The sequence below is a fragment of the Labeo rohita genome, chromosome 17 (assembly GCF_022985175.1).
Source record: "Labeo rohita strain BAU-BD-2019 chromosome 17, IGBB_LRoh.1.0, whole genome shotgun sequence".
NCBI lineage: Eukaryota > Metazoa > Chordata > Actinopteri > Cypriniformes > Cyprinidae > Labeo > Labeo rohita.
This window is the reverse complement of record NC_066885.1, coordinates 4,530,365-4,555,233: the sequence shown is the minus strand read 5'-3', so window position 1 is coordinate 4,555,233 and position 24,869 is coordinate 4,530,365. Positions and strand designations below refer to the sequence as shown.

Sequence of the window (24,869 nt, the reverse complement as noted above, 5' to 3'; positions counted from 1 at the left end):
TGGCGTACGGAGCCTGAGAATCACACAAGTAGGAGGGAAGCTGGACAGAAGAAAGTACAAGGGATGCATAAGGAGATGCATGATGCATGACCTTTCTGCACTTTAAATGCGTTTTTGACCTTGACAAGTCTGTATATAGTGGTCCACATTACATTTTATTAAAGAAGTTTTACGATTTAAGCAAATTAATATGAATAAGGTTTTGTATGAAGAAATGGCTTCACTTTTTTGGTAACACTTCACAATAAAGATCCATTTGTTGAATTTGATACTTGTATACTAATACATTGCATTTATTAATCTTAATTCATGTTAATTTCAGCATTTAGTATTTTGCTAGATTTTTTTAGCCTGCTATTTCTCCCCTCTAAAGTAATGGCACAAATATATTACTTTTAAAAAGTAATATAAAAGTAATACAAGTAAACAATATTACTTTATTAAATATTGTTGGATAATAGTAATAAAAATATTTAAATACAATATAATTAAATATTTTTTTTATATATTTCTATACTAAAGAGCTAATATGAAATAACAAGCAGTTGTATTTATTATTAACTAACTAAAAACTAAAAACCATCATTAATACGTTTTAACTTTCAAACCATTGCTAGAATATGAATCCATAACTCATAACTTTGCTTTCTCCAGTGAAAAAGTTGCCTAATTTGAATCAGGAGAGAAAATGCACTGTCCAAAACAGATCTAAACAAATACGGTGATATATTTTGATGTGAGAGAACAACAGATTTTCTTTTCCTCTGGAGGAATCGTTATATTTTGTTTGTTTGTATTTATCGTCATATTTTGGCCTGAGCAACAGTTTAGGGTTAAAATGCTTTAATGATGGTTTTGTGCTATACAAACATGCAGTTCTCACTTTACAGGATGTTAATTGATTGACTGGAGTGGTGTGGATTACTTGTGGATTACTGTGTTGTTTTTATCAGCTAAAATATTTAAATAAATAATATTAAATAAATAAATAATATTTAAATAAATGCATTAGCTAACATTAATTTATGGGACCTTATTGTAAAGTGTTACCACAATTCTTAATTGTTTTTACTTAAAACAATAATATAATATAAAATTATATGTGATTGAGTGGATGGCTGTTCTCAACCTTATTCATGCCATTGCTAATTTGGGATGTAAGAATGATTATGGCTCCATCTAGTGGGTGAAACCCAGATTGTCCTCTAATTCAGTGCTTTCGAGGAGGTCAGTGTTTGTTCTGGATTGAATTAATAGTTTATCTGACTTGTTTTGGTGTTCAGAATTAAACTGTTGTATTTTACTTATGATGTAGGACCTATGAATTAAAATGTTTAAAAGTACAGTTGAGTTTATTTTAAAGCTACTGTGATGATAAAGCAACCAATATACAAATTATATTTCGATCCACTGTCCCAAAACACATAATAACAGTACTATTTAGGATTTTGTAATATTTTCTGCATAAAGTGTTGGATTGAAAATTACATCATTAAACTCTTGAGACAGCGAGAGGAGACTGTGGGGACTGTGTGTTTCCAAGCATCCGGAAACAGCAGGAGGGACGGGCCAAATGTGTCTGCCACAGGCTTCATTGAGAATATTTTGTACCCAGACTGAGAGTCCCAGACGACCTGATCAGCCAGTACTGTAAATCACTCCTGTCTCACAGAGAAAAGTGTTGAGTTCATTAGATATACTGTTAATTTTCTCTCCTTTCTAAAGCACTCTGTGCTGAAATCTTAAATGCAAATTGTTGTATGTGTACATAATTATAGCTAATGGAATAAAATTAATATTTTAGCAACTCTACGGTTTACTGGGGTATTATAATCCAGCTGCAAATTTTTGTGAATCGTGTCCAAAATGAAGACACGATAAGACCACATTAACATTAACAAAGACATGAGTCAGTTACTGTATATAACATACTGTAGGTGGATATTAAATGGGAGGTTGAACAGATCAAGAGTATTTTTTTTTTATCAATTTCAGAGAGGGGCAAGTTGTCACACTTACATCAAGAAAGGCTTTTATATTTTATATGTTAGTTTAATAGGCTATTGTCCAAGACAATGGATGAATATTTCTATTTGTTGTTGATTTTTTTCTTAATCTTATTTTTTATATAATAGGCTATAATTGCAGAATCCAACTATGCAACTATGACAACTATGCAACAAATAGTGTCCACTTCAGGTAATGTTGTCAGAAAGGGTCGATACGTGTTCAGATAACTAAACTTTTTCAAACAACTAATCTTCCTGGACAATAACAGAGGAAAAATATGCCTTTCTAGCCTTAGTCTTCCCTCTAAAAAAGGCTTTATGTTTTATAAATACATTTAAATAAATACAATTATTAATAAATAAATAATTAAATTAATTAAATATTGTTTTGATAATAATAATATTTAACTGTATAATCTACTTGTTTAACAATAATGTCTTACATTATAATCATAAAAAATTTAATTATATAGTATTATGTTAATACATAATATTTTCTTATTGTTATTATTAAATGATTAAATTAAATGTAACACATAAATAGTGTTGGCTAAGAAGAAAAAGATGGAAATTATTTGTTGTTTGATAATATTTTAATAATAAAAAATAAAATAATTTAAAAATATTTTTAATAATGCTAAAAATGTTTTTTAATTACATATCTTTTATAATTATTAACAACAACAGTGTTAATATAATAATAATAATTAAAATATTATCAAATAAATACATTTTAATAAATACAATTATTAATAAATTAAACAATTAAATAGTATTACTTTACTAAATAGTGTTAGGTAGTAATAATAATAATAAATATAAATATAATTAAATAGTTTTATTTTTTAAAATATTGTTTTGATAATAACATTTTGTCTTATTATTATTTATATAATTATAACGTAATTATAATAATTTGAATGAATTAAATAGTATTATTTGAATACATACTATTATTATATGGCATTCTATATTAATATTTTCTTCTTATTATTGTTATTATTATATGATTAAATTAAATATAACAAATATAGTTGGCTAAAAAGTTTTTTTTAAACGTTCATTGTATTATATTATTAGAAAATATTTTTTAAAATAATGTTAAAAATAGTATTTTAATGACGTGTTTTATAATTATTATTAACCAAAAACAACAATAATAGTGTTATTATATCATATAATAATAAATTTAATCAAATAAATACATTTAAATAAAATTATAAAAAAATTAATAATTAAAATATAATAATTAATAATTATATAGTATATTGTTGGGTAGTAATAATAATACATGTAAATATAATTAAATACTATTTTTTTTTAAATATTGTTTTGATAATATAACATTTAATTGTATTATTTACTTACCGTTTAATTATAATGTCTTATTATTTTTATATTTAATTCTGTTCTATAAAAAAATTCATGGACAATTAAAATAAAGTGTTACGTTAAACACAAAAGATTAATTAAACTAATTAAAATTCCTTTTTAAATATCAATATTAAATATGATAATATTATATGAATTATATATTTAAGTAATTAAATTAATACTAATTATATGTACTTTATATATAGTTTAACTTACTACTTTTTAATTATAAACAAACTGTTTTTTTATTTAATGATCTTATTTATATAATTATAACGCAATTAGAATAATTAAAATTAATTAATAGTATTATTTTAATAATACTATTATTATATGGCATTCTATATTAATACTTTCATATATATATCGTCTTTTATAATTATTAACAACAGTAATAATAATAATAGTTTTATTATAATTCTAATATAATAATAATTAAAATATAATTAAATAATAAATAATATTAAATAATTTTAAATATATGATCATTTATTTATTTAAACTGATTCAGTGTAATTGCATTATTACAAGAGTGTGATAAAATAAAACCGATGAAAGCCATCAGGGTTGGTTGATTGCCCTCATCGTCATCATAATCATCATCTAATGTTGGAACTGTTGACTTTCCTGAAGGTTATTATAGATAACTGGCAGAGGCCACGCGCGCTGATCCTGAGTCAGTGCACCGCAGCGGTGTTTCTCCCGCACATCCGGGTGTCGCCTCGACAGCGCAGACTCGTCGCGGTGATTGCAGCGCTCTGCGTTTCCGCGTTAGCAGTGGGGGGAACCAGCCGAGGGGAGGGAACGGAACACAGCGAGATTGGCCAAATCTAACTGGATTACGCTGCCCGTGTCGCGATTAAAATGAAAAAGAAGTGACATTCGATCCGGCGGCCGTGTTTAGGAAATGAGCGTGGGATTATGACAGAGACGGGATGACAACACTGGCTGACATGTGAGACATCAGGACGAATACAACAACAGTGCGCTTGTGTGGCAGTCTTCGCCACCTTCTGTTTATGCTCGCTCTGTTGATGCTGATTTTGTATTCGTTTCGCATTTGCTGGAGGCAATATGAAGAAGTTTAATATCAGGAAGGTGTTGACTGCGGTGTCCTCTTCCTCCTCCGCCGCTGCCGCGTCCCCTCAGTCGGGAAACAGGGAGAATGACATGATTCAGGAGACCCTGCAGTCAGAGCATTTCCAGCTCTGCAAGGTGGGATTAGTTACTGTGATCTCATATGGGGTGGGGGGTGAGGGAGGGAGTGTGGAGGTGAGTGAGTGGCGCCAACTCGCCTCAATATTCTAATGCGCCGGAGAACGTTTATAAAAGCGGTCGCCAACTCGGTTAAATCACCTCAGAGTCGGTTTTAACCATCACCGGCTTGAATAATCACCCGGGGGTAGGTTCACGAGATTAATCGCTCGTGTGACGTCCGAGCTGACGGTTGACGAATCGGTGGCGGTTATTTAAATACGAATTCATTTAACGGCCAAATTACTTTTTTGGAACGAGCGGAACTGATTCAAGTTAGTATGAGGTACAATGACAGACTCATTCTGTTATACTTCAAGGCGTGCCAGTCTTGTCTGTCAAGAAATACCTGTGCTAATGTTTTGTTTAGCAGTTTAATTCAGATTGTAGAACAAAACGGCTCCTTTGCTAGTGTGAACGGATGTTTTTTGATCCAGTTCGATGACTGTGTAAAATTGTATTTGTTTATCTCTGAGATAAGTAAGTTTAAAAGTGAAAGTAGGCCTATTTCCTATAGCAAGTGATCAAAATATCACTAAAGGGATAGTGCATCCCCAAAATTAAAAGTCTGTCATCATGTATTCCAAACATGTATGAGTTCCTTTACAAAATGATTCATTTTGACAATTCGTTTTTGGGTGAATTATATCTTCAATCTATCTATAATGCATTTTTAACATTGAATGTTTTTGTTATTATTAGGGCTGAATTATATCTTCAATCTATCTATAATGCATTTTTAACATTGAATGTTTTTGTTATTATGATGTTTGTGGTTCAAACTGACCTTCTAAACAATGATAACTAGGGATGCACTGATACCACTTTTTCCAGTACTCGCCCGATACCGATACTTTTATTTTTGGTACTTGCCGATTCCAAGTACCGATACCGATATTTTAAAATTTACTGGTAGATTTGTAAAATATAGGGTACAGAAACTAAAAGAATATGTATAATGTTAATTGGTCAACTTCATTTATCAAATAGATACAGTCAAACCAAAATTTATTTAGATCACATTACCATAAACTGTGTCCTGCACCCACTAGTAAAAAAAATACATATATCAAAAATGATCAAAAGATGGTGTATATCTGCTGTCTGAATAATTTTTGGGTTGACTATATATCCCTTAGTTATTTTTATTTTTACACTTAATTATGGCCATTAAAATGTGTTTTGTTACTTTCACTGTTTTTTTTTTTTCTTGCTCTGTGGTATATCATCTTCAATTTAATAGCATTAAACTGCTCCATTGCAGCAGCTCAATACTGTAATCATGCGAACCATTCATTATGAATCTCCTAACTCTGATATTTTCAGAAATATAAGTAGCGTTTTTTCATCTGAAATATGCTGCTATTTGTGCTATAATCCAAAGCGACTCAAATAATGCAGAAACACTCGTGAAGCAAGCAAAACATGCGCAAGTACAGTACTGCCTATTGCATTTCACACAGGCTGCTATAGTTTCACTTTCGCCGGACAGTCGTGTTTACTTAAGGTTGAAAATAAATGATGTTTATAACGAATGCCCCATATATATATTTTTTTAAGCTTACAAATTTGTTTTAATCCAAAAGATGCGTGTGCTAAATATGCGAACATCAATAAAGATCACGCAACAGCGCGCGCTCTCTCTCTTTCTCTGTCTCGCGCTCTGTCTCTCACTCCCTCTCTCTCTATACCGTTAAATAACTTGTGCATTGATTTACTTCAATTGTTTTTGACATATCTCACCGAACTACAAACTTTCCAGTGATGTCAAGGCAGGATATTAACTCGACAAGCCCGCACATCTTGGCCGCCGCGCATTTCAATCCAATCTGCGTGCTTTGTCTATCAGCTGACGCGCAGCAGTTATACAAGCTTAATACTGAATGTTTAACATTATATTACTTGCATACATATACTTCGTAGACATCCTTAATCTCTAATGACTCCATTCTGCTGTCTGTTGTTTTGTTGTCGGTATTTCTTTGCCTGCATACACACTTGTCACATGATGTGGTATCGGCGTTTGGTATCGGGGCATTTTAACGAGTACGAGTACGAGTAGGAGCTCAGTATCGGGCCCGATACCGATACCAGTATCGGTATCGGTGCATCCCTAATGATAACCATTCAAAACAATATTAGAACAAAATGATGACTTAAGAAAACCACAAAATATTTCACAAAAATAAAATAAGAGAACATCTGATAACTAAAACTATTTATCTGAATCTACTTTATGCAGTAATTACAACTTTTAAAAGTTTTTGATGTTATGTTTGTGCTTTTAGAATGGATCGTTACTATTTCTATAATTAGGCATATTATTTAGATATGTGCTTTCTGCATATATAGTCGTAATCGCTACACAAATGCGGTATTGGTTGGGCTTTTTATTACATTGTATATATTTGTGGGATGTTAAATGTGGCCGTATCTGGTAACAGAACAGCGAAAACCCGGGACTGTCCCTGGAAAATGACCACAATAACCTAGTGTTGCTCAAATATTTACCCACAGAGTGAGCAGTTAGTCTCACTAAACAAAAAAAGTAATAAAAAAATTCCTTTTAATACCAGAGCACATGAATATGGTAATCATTCAGTACCATGGTGTCATTTGATGTCATCACTGTACTATGGTACCACCACTGTAATTCAGATGTTAGTCAGCTGGCAACTTCAGCTTCTCAGTATCCTGTGGTCTGAAGCTCATCTTTTAATATCCGTTTTAATTTCTATCGAATTAAATCGTAATTGGAATCCCCGGCCCCCACGTAATTACTAAAGCCACTAATAGGCAGAGAGGCCTTGCGAACTTCAAATAATTTGTGTTTTCATGAAATGTTATAACTTGTTTGTGCTCCTCCACATTTTTGTTTTGGTTTTATGTGCAAGGACCATCAATTCACCTCATGTATGTTGACTTATCAAATGTTAAAGTATATTGTGAATACGCACCGACCGAAGGATGTTTCCGCATATGCAATGTTTAACCAGCATCATGTTTTCTTCGCTCGGGTCGTTCACACGTTCTTTTGCCATAAATGATTGACATGGAATCATGTTTCCTGCGTAAAAAAGAAAAAATTGAGCTCGTAAAAAATGAAAAATGTCTTTGTTAATAAATGACCCTCATGGAGTATTTCCATGGAACACAAATAGACAGTTTTTGTTTATTTTATGCTTGCAAGAACTTGTCTATGAAGCTCCAAAAAAGCATGTTAAACATGCTTAATATTTCTAATCTTCTGAGGAAATATGTTATCTTTCTATCAGTTTTATTTTAGTATCATTGATAGACTATCATAGTTTTTGCTAATATTTTGAAATGGATATTATTTCTGTATGTTTTTTTATTTATATATTTTCAGTTTTTATTTTAGTTTTAGTATATTTTAGTAATTTAGTCTAGTATGTTTTATTAATTTGGTTTAGCATGTTTTAGTATTTTTATTACTTTATTTGACTAGATTTAATATGTTTTTGTTTTTTTTTTTGTGTCTGTATGTTTTTTAATTAATTGGAGTTCTTTTTAAAATATGTATTACTGCTTATATGAAATGTTTTTTTTTTTTATATAGTTTTAGTTTTAGTTAAGCATAATAACCCTACTTTGTATGAGGGACAGATTAAAATATTGGTTATTTCCTAAAAAAAAAAAAAAAACCTGAAAATTCTCCATTTTTACAGACATTATTATCAGCAAATCATTACTTACATTTCTGTCATTTCCTCATATGAAGTGATGTTTTGGCTTCAGAAGACTTAGAATATAGTGCAATTGGTGGTTAAAACACGTTTTGATCAAAATGCGAGTAACAATTTCCATTTTTGGGTGAACTGTGCCTTTTTAGAACACTATTGTCATGGTTGTAGTTTAATGCAAATCATCTTCTGCTTCACAGACAGTGCGACATGGCTTTCCCTATCAACCCTCTTCCATGGCTTTTGATCCTGTGCAGAAAATTCTGGCTATTGGCACACAAAGTGGAGCCCTGAGACTGTATCCTTTTATTTGAAGAGCTGGCAACATACCCAGCCTGATTTACCTGGGGAAAAATAAGTGTCAGATGCGGTCGTGTTGTTTGTGTATATTTAAACAAAGGCAGTCCTCCCACCCTTCTGTGTTGGAAGTCGCGTTGCACAAAATAATTGACTTGTTCAAATCATGTGTGGCTCTTTTTTACTAACCTCCACACAAACACATGATTATGTAAGTTGCAAAATACAAGTAACAACATCCTCTGGCAAATCAGCTTCTAAGAGTCACGCTGTTCCCCCAGGAGATATGAATATTTACCCTAGAGAAGCATCATACGAGCTACTGACTCAAGTAACATGAAAAACTAAAGGAAAGTCACCGAGGCTTGTGGAAAAATTAGCATTAGCAAATCAACATGCCTAGTATTATTGATCGACTGATATGTGTTGCTCAGTAACTGATGTTGATGCCAATATCTAAGGCAGGGTGGCTGATATAATGCTGATGTCTAATATCTTTTTTAAATATATATTAACTGTGGTAAAACTATGTGGCTTGTTGCTTTTAAAAAATGGCAGAAATTGTTGTATTTCTGAGCATTTCAAAACTAATGCTTTCATGTACTATATGCTCTGTCATCAGTGAGAAGGTCAGTTGATTCCAGGCGGTGGAAATCAAAGGAGCCCGTTTCTCACAGAGTCATGTATACGAGCAGCCTCATTTCAGAGGCACATTTCCTAGAAGCAGGGTCTTTATTCCTAGAGGAGCTGCGCTCATTAATGATATCTCCACTGTGGCATGAGCAGCTCCACTGCCATATGTTGCAGAGCTCGTCTCATCATTGGTGCTGCCGACTATCTGCCAGAAAGCCACCTCGCACGTGCTGGAAACATCGCTGGTCCTGCTGGGCACGTCTGTTAGAGCCACACACACTCATCCAAGCTGCTCCAGCTTATTTCTGAGTGTTTTTATGTTCAGATGTACACCATGTCATTGTTTCTGTCAAAAGAAACATGGCTACAGAGTAGAGCTAGGTGCTCTATACTGTCCAATGGTAAAATATTTTGTATATTTTCTAATGTTATTTTATTATGGTTTTCACAAAAACTTCACAATACAAAAAACTAAAAGAAAATAAAACAAACCCTTCATATTTAAAAAATCTGTGCTGTATGTGAAATAAATCATCTTTTTTTACAATCTGTAAATAGTTACTGAAAACAATTGTTACATGCACGGAAACAAATAAATAAGTAAATAAATAATAAATAAATATGTAAATATTAAAAAAAAAATGTAATAATTACATCAATCAAAAAGCATGTCTAATTAATTGAAGTAATGAGATTTCTACAATTTAGCAACAATTTAATACAAGTTAAAAAAAAAATTAGGGCCCTGTGAAATTGCTTTTTCCATTTAAATTTTTTCGTCTGATTTAAATTACATTTGTGTAATCAAAAGGCGAACAATAATTTTGTGACCCTGGACCACAAAACCAGTCATAAGGGTCAATTTTTTGAAATTGAGAATTATACATCATCTGAAAGCTACATAAATAAACTTTTCATTGATGTATGGTTTGTTAGGATAGGGCAATATTTGACCAAGATACAACTATTTGAAAATCTGGAATATGAGGGAGCAAAATGAATGTATATTACTAATCAAAAAATAAGTGTTGATATATTTACGGTAGGAAATTTAGAAAATATCTTCATGGAACATGATCTTTACTTAATATCCTAAGGATTTTTGGCATAAAAGAAAAATCAATCATTTTGACTCATACGTTTGTATTGTTGGCTGTTGCTACAAATATACCTGTGCTACTTATGGGTCACATTTGTTAAATAGTTTGTCCAAAAAAAAAAAAAAAAAAAAAAAAACATTTTAAAAGTAAATAAATAATTTCAACATTTTTTCCCATATTCTGTTATTTTTTTTATTCTAAATTTTATTTTTTCTATTTACTTTTCTAGTTTTTGGGATTTTATTTTTATTGTTAAATTAAATTTAAGTAATCAAAAAGTGTGTTTAATTTATCTAAATAATGAAAGGTATAAAATGTAACTAAAATTCCATAATCCATTTTAACAGTTTAATGAAATGTTAACAATCAAAAGCAAGTCTAAACAATTGATTTCAAAACATTACAAAATTTACAAAAAATTAATAGGCCCATATGAAGTATTTTATTTTTTCAGAAATAGAGTTATGATTTAATACTAATTTATTATAAAAAAATATTTGAATGTCACAATGCATGTCTGCTTCTCAAAAATATTTCATGCTATCATCTCTCTTGTGAAATACACCATGACACATGATTTTAGTTATAACGGCCGTCCATACCAAAAAAGGTTGCGTGGTTGAAGGCCAGACTGACTTCTTGTTGTCAGATTTTAATCTTGATTGTGGGAGTGCCCCTCTCTTATGCTTTTGTAATGGTGTGCAGTAGGTCGTCTGTAACTTCATTGTATCAGTGGCATTTTGTCCTTGTGGAAAGTCACAAGCCACCCACCAGGTCAGTGTTCTCTGTGGTGGAGAGTTGAGTTGATTGGCTGACTCCTCTTGCTCAGCTGTTGCCTGGATGTGTTAATGTGCAGCAAGAGCTGATGGGCTTACTGTCATTCAGTCGATTGGGCTATTTATCAAAAGACATGGTGTATCGATTTGCGTCATTGCCTCCAGCATAGCTGACACAAACTCAATGAGGTGTTTACTAACAGTAAATATCTAATTTTACATGATTGGTCTCTTGTGTCTGTATCTGTGTGTGTTCATATAGACACCTTGCAGGATGTTGAGGAGTTTGGAGGAGTTTCAGCTGTCTTGGGTTGATAATAAATACTAGCAGTTTGTTCAAGATTCTTGGCGGCATGAAAACGGTTAAAGCGCTTAATATGCAGTCTCGACGCTGCTTGGTAATGTTTTTCCAAATTACAGTGCTAAGGAGCAAACGTTTGTGAGGTTTTATGCATGAATAATTTACGAATTGATTGTTGAATGCTTTTTGTTCTGATTATGCACTGTGATCTGATAAAGTTTTATGCATGGTAAAGACTTGAAAGCTTAATCAATCACTGCCAATGAAAGTGTTTAAGAAACACTAATGTGTTTCTTTACGATACATGTTTAAACCAAGAAATCAGAATCTTCTGTTTAACCCACAAAAACTTGAAAAACCTGAGAACATCACATTTTTGCATCGTCAGTTGAAATAGGAAGCCCTTCTTTGCATTTCTGTATAGAAACACCACAAACCACTGTGGTTTACCAGATGAGGAAGTTGCCTCCTGTTCTTTGAGAATGCAACTTTCTTTCATCCTTTCTTCTTTCACTGCCGTCTCACTGAAGACGAGTGCTGCATAAGGTGATGTAAGGTCAAAAAAGAGGAATGTAGAGTTAAAAAGCATGTGACTTGATAACATTCTGACCTAAAGAGTACATTAGATACACTAGATCTACACTAGACTACATGTATTTGTAAGGCATGTAACTACTTTTTCATTAGGCTTTAGCATGATAGAAGTTTAATTGATTAATGCTATTTTTAGCAACATCATCTAATGTGCCAAAGAGTACATTAAATGTGCTATTTCTGCTTGATTTGTTACTCATCCTGCATGTTTGTGCTGCAGACATACTGTAAAGTAGTGATGTTCGAAACAAACCTTTTGGAAGCTTCGAATCAATTGAACCAATTGCTTTGCAAAATGATTCACTGTTTCAAAGCTCTCGAAACACCACATGCTGGTCAAAACTGTGTAAATGCAACAAGAACTCATGCCAAAACATGCAAAAAACAGCACTTCCAAACCAAATGCAAATGCCTTCTTGAAAGTATAATATATTAAATGCAATCAAAATAATAAAATACCATTAAATATGAAGTGTCTGTATAATGTGCGTTTTGTAAATGATTATTATTAATTTGCAGGGCGTGTTTTGTATGTTTAAGGAGAGCATTGTGTATCTTTGGGAATAGGGTAGGGACTTGGTAGGGGATTAGCCTAACTTTAGCGATGCAGCGCGGAGAGCAGCTTCAACGAGCCGCAGCGCAGGGAGTATAAACACAAGCATAATATCATGTATTGGCGATCTCGCAGCCTGACGATAGGACCCACACTACTGTAGCGTATTATTTACTCACCCTCCATGCATCCTAGGTGTATATGACTTCCTTCTTTCAGACGAATGCAATCGTAGTTATATTAAAATTTATCCTGGCACTCCCAAGCTTTAGAATGGCGTAGACGGGTGTTTATCAGTCCAAAACAAGTCCAATAATGTGCATCGATCCATAATAAAAAGTGGGTCAGTAAAGGCCTCCTGTAGCGAATTGATGCATTTTTGTAAGAAAAATATCCATATTTAAAACATAAGAATCACTTTAATCTAGCTTGCGCTAACAGTTGTACATGGAACTTGCTTTGACAAGGGGTGTGACAGTACTGAAACACCGTCTAAGCTGTTCGCCAATCATAACGTAGTGGGACAGCTAACCAATAACAACACATTTCATTTTTTAAAAAGGTGGGCCTTTATTAAACCCGGAACTAATCGAGCCGTTTGTGCCAGGCTGGGAGAAATGTATTGTAATAATGTAAATTATGTTAAAAAAATGCCAACCACCAAACTAGTTCTAGTACACCCCAAAACAAAATCAAGACTTTGTAAAAGCATAATAGTACTCCTTTAACTACTACTCAACCTTTTGATTACACAAATGTCTTGTTGAAAATGTCTACAAATGGATAAAACTGAGCTCGGATTAGGTAAAAACCATAGAGGATGGTTCAATGGTTCGTCGCTGGGGGACAATCTGAGTGAACTCGCATGATTCACAGGTTCACAGAAATTGCCCCTCATCGGCAAACCATTGAAATTTCAAATGACGTAACAAAGCCTTGTTTACCGAAATCACGTGACTTTGGCTTTTTGATTTGCGCTCCGAACCACTGTTTTCGAAACAAAAATGATTTGCATAGGTTTCGAAGCTTCATGAAGCAGTGTTTCAAAAGCGGCCATCACTACTGTAAATGAAATCTCAAATCAGTTGACTTGTAGAAAGGAATCATTTCAAACTTGCACGGGATGTAAACATCCATCATTCATGTTTGTTTATTAAATATTTTTACTCCTTTGATAATGTTTTGTTCTCCTTGACACCACCCACTAGGAGGAGGAGCCTGCTAAAAGGTTTTAAAGTACCATTTCACAATGTTTGATTACAAAATAGTTTTTACAGGATGATTTTAGATTGTTTAAATGATATCTAAATTAGAATGATTACTAAACTACGTGATGGGGGAAAAGGCAATAAAAAATGTCAAGCATCCTGCTAGCAGGATGCAGACGGTTAACAGGTTAATATATAACATAATATATAACAGTTAATCAAACCAGTTTGGTTTGTGGATTAAGAAACATCTGAATGAGGAAGTGCCACCCAGATCTCACCAAGAGGAGGAAATGTGTGCTGAAAACTGATAACATCTTCAGTTCTCACCTTGCTTATTTACGTAGCCAGTGGCGCTTTACAATTCATGCTTGAAGAATTTTTTATTAGGCTTTAGCGTGGTACAAATTGAATTGATTAGTGCTATTTTTAGTATCATCAGTGGTGTTTCAGTGTTGATTGCCTCGTGATCTATGACCCTCTCCTCTCTGCTGCTCTCGTAGGCTGCTGTTGGCAGCATCCAACTCCAAGTGCTTTAAATAACGGCCATTTGAGACTGCTCCAGAGTTTGTTTAAGGCACCCAGGGCCTGTTTGATTACTGTTCTTAATCTTGTTTGGACAGATCTTGACATTATCACTTTGAAACCTACTAATGGCTCCAGTTTGGCTTGGATGAGGAAGGGAGAGTACAAGCCGTGGAGTCAAATAGCTTTATAATTACATGTTTATTTTTATTTTTTTGTATTGCACAAAGAGCTTGTCATTAATGCGGTATGTGCATGTCTGTTTGCAGAAGCATGTCGAAGAAGCACGGCAGATTTTGCTGTAGATTGGAGGATATTAGATATTAATATTTTTAATATCTATCAAGCAGTGTCCTAGCAACCGTTCAGAGCACCTTAAGAGCTCCCTAACAATGCCATTATGTATCTCTCTGTCTTTATCTATAATATAGTATTGCTTAGCTATGCCCTAGCAACTGCCTATCAGCAATATTGTGCTGACAATTAATTGTCATACTAATAATTGTGATTTAATTATTGCTTTCTGTTCAGTTCGTCACTTTGTACACGCTTTTTTCACTTGGAATTGTTACTAAATGAAATAATATATTTTTTCTGTATTTTTTCCCCTCTATGTTTACTACTTGTGTATTTAATGGCATTTCTTTAAATGCTCAGATCTCTCTTTTTCATTTTTAAATGTCAAAATAGGATTTAACATAATTGGAATAAGATCAAATAACCACGATCAGATGAAAAAAATCAATAATTGCAATTTGCGACAGGACTAACTCACCCTAGCAAAACCTAGCAATGCCATTATCTATTGTCTGTCTTTCTTACTCTAAGGCATATATAACCTTTCAACTTTACCAACTTTCTGACAAGATTTTAGGCCAAGAATCTTGTCATGATGAGCCTCTTTTCCTAGTTAATAGATGGTGTTTTGTATTAGATATATTTGAGTCTCATTTAATGAACTAATCAAGCAGCTCTTGGCCAGAGAGACAGAATTTTAATTATGCTCAGATGGCAGTTTTATTAAAGATGTACAACCCCGTGCTGTGCTGAACCGGCATATGTGTAAAGCTTTAATGGTTTCTGGACCTCTGGATAGTCTTCTTTCTGTGTAGTCCTCACCTTCCACTTCATCTCGTCTTCATTCACATCTCCTCTCTGCTTTGCTTGTTTCCTCCTTGTTCTCTCTTTTGAGAGCTGCTTTACTGCCTTGTTGGCACTGTTCAGTTCCCAGGAACAAATGTCAGCGATTGCAGAGAACGTTGACAAGCCTGTCCGCTTTAGCTGCATTGTAATCTTTTGCACTTGAGGCCTGTATTATTAAGGCATATAGTATGACAGCACCCTTATCAGATTGCACGGCTGTTTGTTCTCAGCGGAAGCCCCTGTTGTTTGAAGTGAGTCACCCATTGTGGTCGGCAATATGATGCTTTAGAAACTAAAACTTTTGTGTGGATTTCCCAGTTGAAATGTTGCAGAGCTGTGTTAATTTGCACCTTAGAGCACATATACCTGAGTTGCATGTACATACTGAATATTAGTTGGAAATCCTTTTAGGATAAATCCCATGAAGCCTGTTGAGAACAAATCCAGGTCATATTCTGACCCAAAATCAAAAGAATGAAACAAGTCGGAGTGATTATTTTTGTACTGCCTTAGATTGTTTTAATACAATTCTGCCTAGATGCTTGTACTATAGTAGGTTTTTACATTTTATTATTACTTTTGAGGTATCACGGCTCTACAGCACGACCATTTCAGTTGCTTTTGCGACTGAAAACTACTGTGTGCGATAATGAAAAAATATTCAGGAGCACCATGTGCGACTGACCTGATCAGCATATTTGTGTTTGCGCTGAGGGGAGATTCGTAGGTTTCTACATGTTTTTGCAACATTGAGCAATGTATCACAGACATATCTCGCAAATCCTTTCATGAACAAAGTGTAGAGGGAGTGTAAATAAGAGATTAATTGTGCAGTGTAGAGAGCTTTGTTGATTAAAATGGAACTTTGTGAGATCGTGATGAGCTAAAATGAGTGACAGCTTTTAATGATTTTTAAGGGAGTTGTAAATGAGATATTGATTTAATACAACAGATAAATAAACAAGAAGTTAATATTAAGTGACTTGCATTGTCTGACTTAACACTGTTGCCTGATTTTGCTCTATTTCGTTGTCAAAAATAGTTTGAAACAAGTCACAACTAAGCCGCTGCGCATCTTCATTCAAACACAGCTCTGTTTCGTTTATGAATGAACGTGCATTTTTAAACCAATCTAGTGAGTCAATGATTTAATTTCCCATCCATCAAGACAGTCACTTACTTTATTCCTGAATGAATCAGCCGTTCGAACGAATCACATGAATGATATGATTCAGTAATTAAATTATTGACTTCCTGCCACCTACTGGCAGATTTAGTTTCGTTTTTAAATTATCTTTTTGGTTATTTAAATCATTTAGTATTTTCCTATTCAAAATATTATATTTAAAACATTAATCTTCAACAAGAATTTATGAATTTGATTGCACTCATACCACCTCTGAGCCTCATTAAACATATAAAAATGCACCTACAAGCCACTTTTGTGTTCTTCTATGCCACCTCTGTAGAACAAATTAATTTTGGTAATACTGATTTAATTTGATTGGTGATTTATTCTTATTCTGCTTGTGCTTATTCTGTTGTTTTACTTAGAAATTTTAAAAAGCTAAAAACATTTGACATAAAAGATGACAAACTTTTAATGAAGTTAGAAAAACGCTGTTACAAAGTTAAAAAAAAAAAAAACAATTTCAAAGTCAAATTTCACCTTGTAATGGGAAGGCAAATTTTTGATCAGATTTTTTGATTATTGATTAGAAGGTGCTCCTAAAATTTTGACTGCTCCTAAATTTTTTACGTTAGGAGCACAAGTGCTCCTTAAAAAAAGTATGCGTAGAGCCCTGTATCATAATCTAAGGGAAAAGTTAAAGAACATATACACAAAGAGCAACTTTGTGTTTTCTAGGCCAGGTTATACAGATGGAAACTCACAGATCAGCAAAGGTTTGCACTTCAGGACAGTGATTTTTGTTTTGGCCCCAAACTGACTCATTGTAAAGTCCCTAGTTTGAAACCCAGCTGGAATGTTTAATTTTAGTGAATCCAGATCCTCACATATGCACACATAATCATTTTTTCCAGCTTTAGACTCAAGCCTGTGTTTAGAGGATATCTATTTTAAGTTATTCTCACAAGCCAGAGTATGGTGTATTCTGGCCAAGGACCACCCACTTAGACAGGAATTGGACATTTGACTGACATGTTACACAGCCAGTCAGTTAACTTTTTCTCCACAATGTATATGTATAGGTGAATGTAAATATAACAGTAATGCAACAGCATGCACCCAAGTGTTAGCCAAAGGGAACATTCTGTTCTGTTTTTGTTCATTATGAAGTGTTCATTTTGCATATTTTTTAAAATGTTTTTTGCATGCATTTTTTTTATTTTAATTTCAGAAATTTAGTTATAGGAAAAATATTTTTGTGGGAAGTGTGGGACAGTATGTAATTTTTCAGTTTCAAAAAATTGACCCTTATGACTGGTTTTGTTGTCAGCTTTTAACTTGAGTTCTTTAGACCATTTCGCTAGATGTAAACAACACTGGTCCAGAAGCACTTCCTGTATTTTTGTTTTTTATTTATTTTTTTATTTCACATATACAAATACATCTTAAAGGTGTTAATGTAACATTTTCATCCAGTCAAATGTTATGTTGGTTGTATTTTTTGTGATGTTTGTGTAAAGTTAAAAGAAACAGGAAGTGTATCGGGACCAGTATGTTTACATCTGACGAAGTGGTCTATAGCTTCTATGTCTCTCCTGAAAGTGTTATATACTGGTTTTGTGGTGATCGTCATATTCAGTAATACAATCGAACAGCGATCTGTTTGTTCTGTTGGGTTCTGGCTCCCATGGAACGTGAAGAGCTGCTGTCCGACCCTGGGCTCTGATCCAGCGCCACAGAGAACATAAGCTGAGGAGAAACTGGCTGGTCAAGGGCTTGATGCTTACAGTTATGAATAAATAATGAGTCAGTGGTCCACTGCAACTTATTTATAACAGCCCTCTGTTATTTATTCAGTCCATTTGCCAAATATGGCGAAGGCAAGCTTGCTGTGTAAACATCCCTGTTCGGTTTTCCATCAGTGCATCTCAAGACATGAATGTAGGTGAAAGCTATCCCCAATAATAATGCAGCGAAATTAAATTAAAGTTTGCATTTACCTGAAAACTGAAACTGAAAATAATGTTTTGGTAATTCAATTTGGATTACTGAACTCAAGTATGCTCAAATATTAAACGTAGTAAAGTTCTTTGGCAACGAGTCTCCCCAATATTTATATATTGCTACTGTACCATAATTTTTTGACCAATTTTTGCTGGCATGTTTACTTTTTGCTTGTTTTTTTTTTTTGTTTTTTTAGCTTAGCTTATCTATATTGTGTGCATGAAATAGATGCCGAAATAGTCTAAAATTTATTTATATAGCACATTTTATACACAATGGTAATTCAAAGTGCTTTATATATAAAAGGAATTAAAATAATCATAAAAAACAGTTAAAAAAGTAAAAAAAAAAAAAAGATTATTCATAAAAAAATACAGTGCAATCAGGGAAGTACTAATTAAATATCAATGTTTTGGACAATCATTTCAGCCTTCTTATATATTATATATATATATATATATATATATATATATTCTTTTTATTATTATTAAGCCTTCTAAAACTATATATTTTTTATTATTTTTATTATATTTTATTATCACTACTGTTATTAATTAATTTGTTTGTTTGTTTGTTTATTTATTTATTTACTATTTTAATTACATTTTTAGTTGTCGAAATTTTGGTGCATCAATGCTGGCCAATATTGGAAGCAGATAATAATGGCTTTTTTTCAAGTGCAAGAAGCACTGAACTGCCTTTTCTGTCATTCTTTCATTAGATCAGGGTTCCTATGCAGTTTGGAAAAGTGTGGGAAAGTGTGTAATTTGATTACATTTGATTTGGCTTTATTCTCACAATATTCTTAGCACCGTATTAAAGAGCCTCTAGAAGGATCTTTGCAAAAATAAAAATACATGCCACCCATTGCGCTATCAGCCAATTTCGCAATGTGTTTTTTTGGCTGCCACAAAGTATGCATCAAAGTAATATGACATACTGCTCTAAAAAAAAAAAAGCCAAATTTTGAACACTATTCGAACAGTCTTTTTAATAGACCCTTCAACTTGGCAAATAGGACAATGCACATAGCTGTATTGTGCCATTAACTCATTTTGTGTCATTTTTCTCCACCGCCACAAAGGATGCATAAAATTGGACATTAGGCCTTGATATTAGAGGTACTACTCTAAGAAAATTTTTGCCAAGTAGATCTCTGTTAATTCATCTGCATCCAAACTCTTGTTTTCCTCATAGTAAGATGGCAGTGATGCACAAAGGAAATTGGTTATAGTATATATAAAACAAAAAATTTTAATGCATATGCATGCAGAAAAATTCCCATGTGAATAGTTTCTCAAGGGCACACAGTTTCTTGTGTGCCTTCAAAAGTCTTTTTTTTTGTTTTTTGTTTTTTGCAGATGACTGTACTAAATACCTAATATAAAGCTGAAAATAATATTCCTATGAGCAATTTATGTTAAATATGGTCTGAAAATCCACTGAGAGGATTTTCTGAAAAAAAAAAAAAAATGCTGGTGCATGCGTTTGCAAAAGTTGCACATGCCACTCACTGAATTTGTAATATTTAAGGATATAAATGTGAACAAATTGGTAGGTTAGAGATCTGAACCCAGTTTCATAGTGGCTGAGTAATTGTACATTTCTAGATCAGTGAGTCTCTAGTGTATTTCTTGAAGAAGCTGTGAAATATTAACATGACTAAATGCATGAAACTTCCGTTAGTTTTGTCTTGTTTTTAGTTTATTGCCCTCTTGCACTCTCTGGCGCTGTCTTGTTCACAGACCGCCACGTCAGCAAGGTGAGTTCATCTTCAGTGTAATGGCTCTTTTCCTGTGCACAGTATTGCCAATGTTGTTTACCATAATTAATCTGTTTAACAGAGATACATTAGCTCGCCATAGTAAGATGCGTGTGACCAAAGAACACAGAGTTAACATATTAGACACCGTCAAGCTGGTCCTGTGTACTTGTAGGGCTCTTCAGGTCTTATAAATGTTTTCACAGTTGTAAGTCACTCAAGAGGAAATTAGTACACTGCTGCAGGAAACCGCTGATTCAATACGGATGAGAAAACCATTTCCTGTTTATAGTGTCAACTATTTTAGCATTCATTCCCTGGCATGAGAAGTGTGCTAGATGTCCCGAGGTCACAACATACAGTGTCCATATGTTGTTTTGCAGTGATTTTATTTTGATTTTATTGAAGCTTTCTAATCTGTGGCTATTGGTAGAGCGAGATAGTCTTCGCCCCTGGGTCACAAAGGCCTCTTTTTTTACTCACCCGTATTGTATTTATTGGCATCTGCGGTTTTTGAAAACACTTCAACATCCATGGAACATGGAAAAAAGATTAGATTCTTAAAATGTTCTTCAGATGGATCTTTTAAGAACTCTTTGATAAATGAACCCATGTGAAAACTTCTTTTTGGAACTTTTATTTTTACAAATGTAAGCTGTAAAGTATCTGTTTAAACTATATTACAATCTAACAGAGATTCTAAAGAGCTCATGTTAGCGTAAACATCCAACAACACAACCGTTTCCTCACCCATTATGAAAGGCTGGAATCTGCAACCTGATATGGAACAGTACTCGCATTTGTGCCTAAATATACATAGAAAGCATGCAACACAGTGCTGGTGAATATGAATGACTGTTTGACTGAGAGTGTTGTTGTTGCCCTGCTGGAGAAGGGGTTTATGGGAGCATTTGCAGTGCATTACTCCAGAGGGCTGAAGCAGCATTCACAGACAAGACATAAGACTCTGATTAGGGACTTTGTATAATCCGTTTAGTTAAGTCAATGGACAAGACCCTCGGTAATACAACGCACAGGCCTCTGGGAACACAGATTCCCTCTAGTGCCGAATCCTAGTGGCTTACTTATATTGTAGGAAGTTCAGAAGTAACATGAACATGTTGAGACTATTTTCTGAACATCTGTTTTTTTATGTTAAAATGTATATGAAGGTGTCTATTTTTAGATGCTGTGACTTTTTGCAGTTCATTTAAATAGTCCTACAGTAGAGCATATACTGTAGTCTCTCTATTATAATGCATCCTGTATTTTTTCTTTCTTACTTAAACTCCACTTCCAGAACAACAATTTACAAATAATTTACTCACCCCCTTGTCATTCAACATGTTCATGTCTTTCTGTCTTCAGTTGTGAAGAAATTTTTGGGGAAAGCATTTCATGATTTTTCTCCATATAATCGACTTCATTGGTGCCCCGATTTTGAACTTCCAAAATGTAGTTTAAATGCAGCTTCAAAGGGCTCTAAACGATCCCAGCCGAGGAAGAAGGGTCTTATCTAGCGAAACGATATGTCATTTTCTCGGAAAATAAAAATTTGTATACTTTTTAAGTACAAAAGCTTGTGTAGCACAAGCTCTGGGATGAACGTCCACAAAACGACGTTCTATTGAATCACGTCGAAAGGTCATGCGGAGCTAAGGAAGTGCAAGTAAGTCAAAGGCTGTTTACAAACAAAAAGGTACAACGATGTTGGACGATTCTGAAGTTGTAGGAGAAAATGAGATGGAGTTTTTTGCCATACTCTACCTTTTTGCGCCGGAGTAAACAGACGATGAAAGACGTGATTTGTAGTTTTGTGAATGTGCATCCCAGAGCCTGTGCTACACAAGCTTGTGTTTAAAAGTATACAAATTTTTATTTTTCGAAAAAATGACTGATCGTTTCGCTAGATAAGACCCTTTTCCTCAGCTGGAATCATTTAGAGCCCTTTGAAGCTGCATTTAAACTTTATTTTGGAAGTTCAAAATCGGGGCTCCAACAAAGAAAAATCCTGAATTGCTTTCCTCAAAAACCATGATTTCTTTACGACTGAAGACAGAAAGACATGAACATCTTGGATGACAAGGGGGTGAGTAAATTATTTGTAAATTGTTGTTCTGGAAGTGGACTTCTCCTTTAAAACACAAAAGGAGAATCTTGGTCAAACAGTCTGAGCTGTTTTCTATGCATGATTTTTACTGCAAAGCTCCAAGATGTTTTTCTCAAATTTGACATGAGATAATCAGTCCTGTCTGCCATAAATGCATGTAAGAGTAATATAAATATGACTGAACTAGTTCTTACACAAAACATTGGATTTCTAAAGAATTGAAAGCAAAGTGATTATTTTTATGTTTTTTTGTTTGTTTGTTTTTGTTTTTTACTTTTTGCTGTTTGGCGGTACAAATCACCATTTAGTTTTGCAAATTGCAGTAGATGTTCTACCTAGAACCTTAGCAGTAGAAGAGGGTGAGTGAAATGTCACTTTAAAGGAGTCATGTGATGCAATTTCATGTTTTCCTTTGTCTTTGGAGTGCAAAGATTAAAGTCTCAAACCCAAAGAGATATTCTTTATAAAAGTTAAGACCCAGCCACGCCTTCCTAAAACAGCTCATTCAAACATGCCCCCACATATCTATGTCACAGTAATGTACAGTATGTGGAAAATAATGTGTTTTTGGACCTCAAACCGCATAAACACATTGCATTACACCAAATTCACAAAATAATGTTCTTTTTAGCAACATCATATGAACCCTTTAATTATGTTCTGTGTTTAGCACATCTGAAGTGTTCAGAGATGTATATACCTTAACTGAGCCTACAGATTCGGCCGAGCAGGAGTGGAGTGTTACTGCCAGCATGAGAGCGGATCGGCTGTCATCCAGCTGGAGTTTCTTGTCAATGAAGTGAGTTTTGCTCTGATCATCTGTATAGTCTTTTGCTCTTTCTTACTTTCTCTAGGCTTTATCCCTCTGCCTGACATTGCCTGTAGCTTTTGGTTAAATATGTACTCTTTTAATCTGTTCAAAATGTAACTCTGACTCTTTTTTTTTTTTTTTTAGTCATTTATTGTGTTTTTGTGTTTGGTCCATAGGGTGCGCTGGTTAGTGCTTTGGCAGATGACAGTATTCATTTGTGGAATCTGAGGCAAAAACTTCCAGCCATCCTTCATTCTCTTAAATTCAGTCGGGAGAGGTAAGCATCCTGTGTACAAATAAAAAATGCACTATTACATTTGAGGTCAAAAGTTTACATACATCTTTGCAGATTCTGCAAAATGTTAATTATTTTACCAAAATAAGAGGGATCATACAAAATGCATGTTATTTTTATTTAGTAATGACCTGAATAATATATTTCATAAAGTCCACAAGAGAAAATAATAGTTGAATTTATAAAAATGACCCCATTCAAAATTGTACATACGCTTGAATCTTAATACTGTGTTGTTACCTGAATGATCTACAGCTGTGTTTTTGTTTTTGGTGTTGGGTGAGAGTTGTTCATGAGTCCCTTGTTTGTCCTGAACAGTTAAACTGTTCCTCAGAAAAATCCTCCAGGTTCCACAAATTCTTTGGTTTTTCAACAGTTTTGTGTATTGAACCCTATTAAACAATGTCTGTATGATTTTGAGATCCATCTTTTCACACTGAGGACAACTGAGGGACTCATATGCACCTATTACAGAAGGTTCAAATACTCACTCATGCTCTAGAAAGAAACACAATTCATTAAGATCTGGGGGATGAAAACTTTTGAACAGAATGAAGATGTGTACATCATATATTTTTCATTTAGTACTGCCCTTCAGAAGCTACAAAATATGCTAACATGTTTCCCAGAAAACAAAACAAGCTAAATTTACCCTTATCTTCAAAATCAAACGTTTTCACCCCCCGGCTCTTAATGCTTTGGATTTCCCTCTGAAGCATCAGTGCAATAATTAACATTTTGCAGATTCTGCAAGCAGTATGTGAACTTATGACCTCAACTGTATTTATCATGTACACTGAGAATGGGTCGCTTTAACATGCATTTGGAAACACAACATGCACCAATAATCCGTCACTTGATGAGAAGCACTTGTCAACAGAAGAGAAGCTTGAAGGGCTCTCTGTGCTTTTGTGGCAGGATGGTTTTCACAGGCAAACGCTATTTACATTTTCTTCAGGAAATACAAAAGTTGGACTTACCTGCGCTTTCAAAGTTTCTGTCTTTTTTAAATAGCAGTGTACTTTTGAGATTCTGCATTTTCTGTTAATCAACAGACCATGAATGCTTCAAATGAGTGTTTGTTCAGAGACAAGAGTGCAGGACAATGTTCTCAAGTGTCCTTGAATGCATATAGTCTTGATTGGTGTCCCATTCAGAAGACACACAATGGCAGTAATGCACAGTCGTCCACAGTAATACCAGTTGATTTATCAGCCGTGACTCATTCATTTTGCCAGATTTCACTCTGCTGTTATTGCCATTTCATCCTTAATGCGTCACGAGGCT

At 33.8% G+C, this 24,869-nt stretch overlaps 1 protein-coding gene across 5 annotated transcripts in view; it reads left to right on the top strand.

Moving 5' to 3' along the window:
- The first annotated feature begins 4,113 nt into the window (after window positions 1-4,113).
- The window catches only part of stxbp5b (syntaxin binding protein 5b (tomosyn)), a 47,249-nt gene continuing 26,493 nt past the window's right edge, over window positions 4,114-24,869 (top strand). For 4 of the 5 annotated variants that reach the window (XM_051132930.1, XM_051132929.1, XM_051132928.1 and 1 more), the window contains exons 1-4: window positions 4,115-4,598; window positions 8,542-8,639; window positions 23,194-23,275; window positions 23,464-23,564. In XM_051132930.1, the coding sequence (XP_050988887.1) occupies window positions 4,458-4,598; window positions 8,542-8,639; window positions 23,194-23,275; window positions 23,464-23,564 (422 nt within the window). In that variant the 5' untranslated portion in view covers window positions 4,115-4,457. Of the gene's footprint in view, window positions 4,599-8,541; window positions 8,640-23,193; window positions 23,276-23,463; window positions 23,565-24,869 lie in introns of all 5 variants that reach the window. The other variant, XM_051132931.1, reaches the window with a different exon arrangement.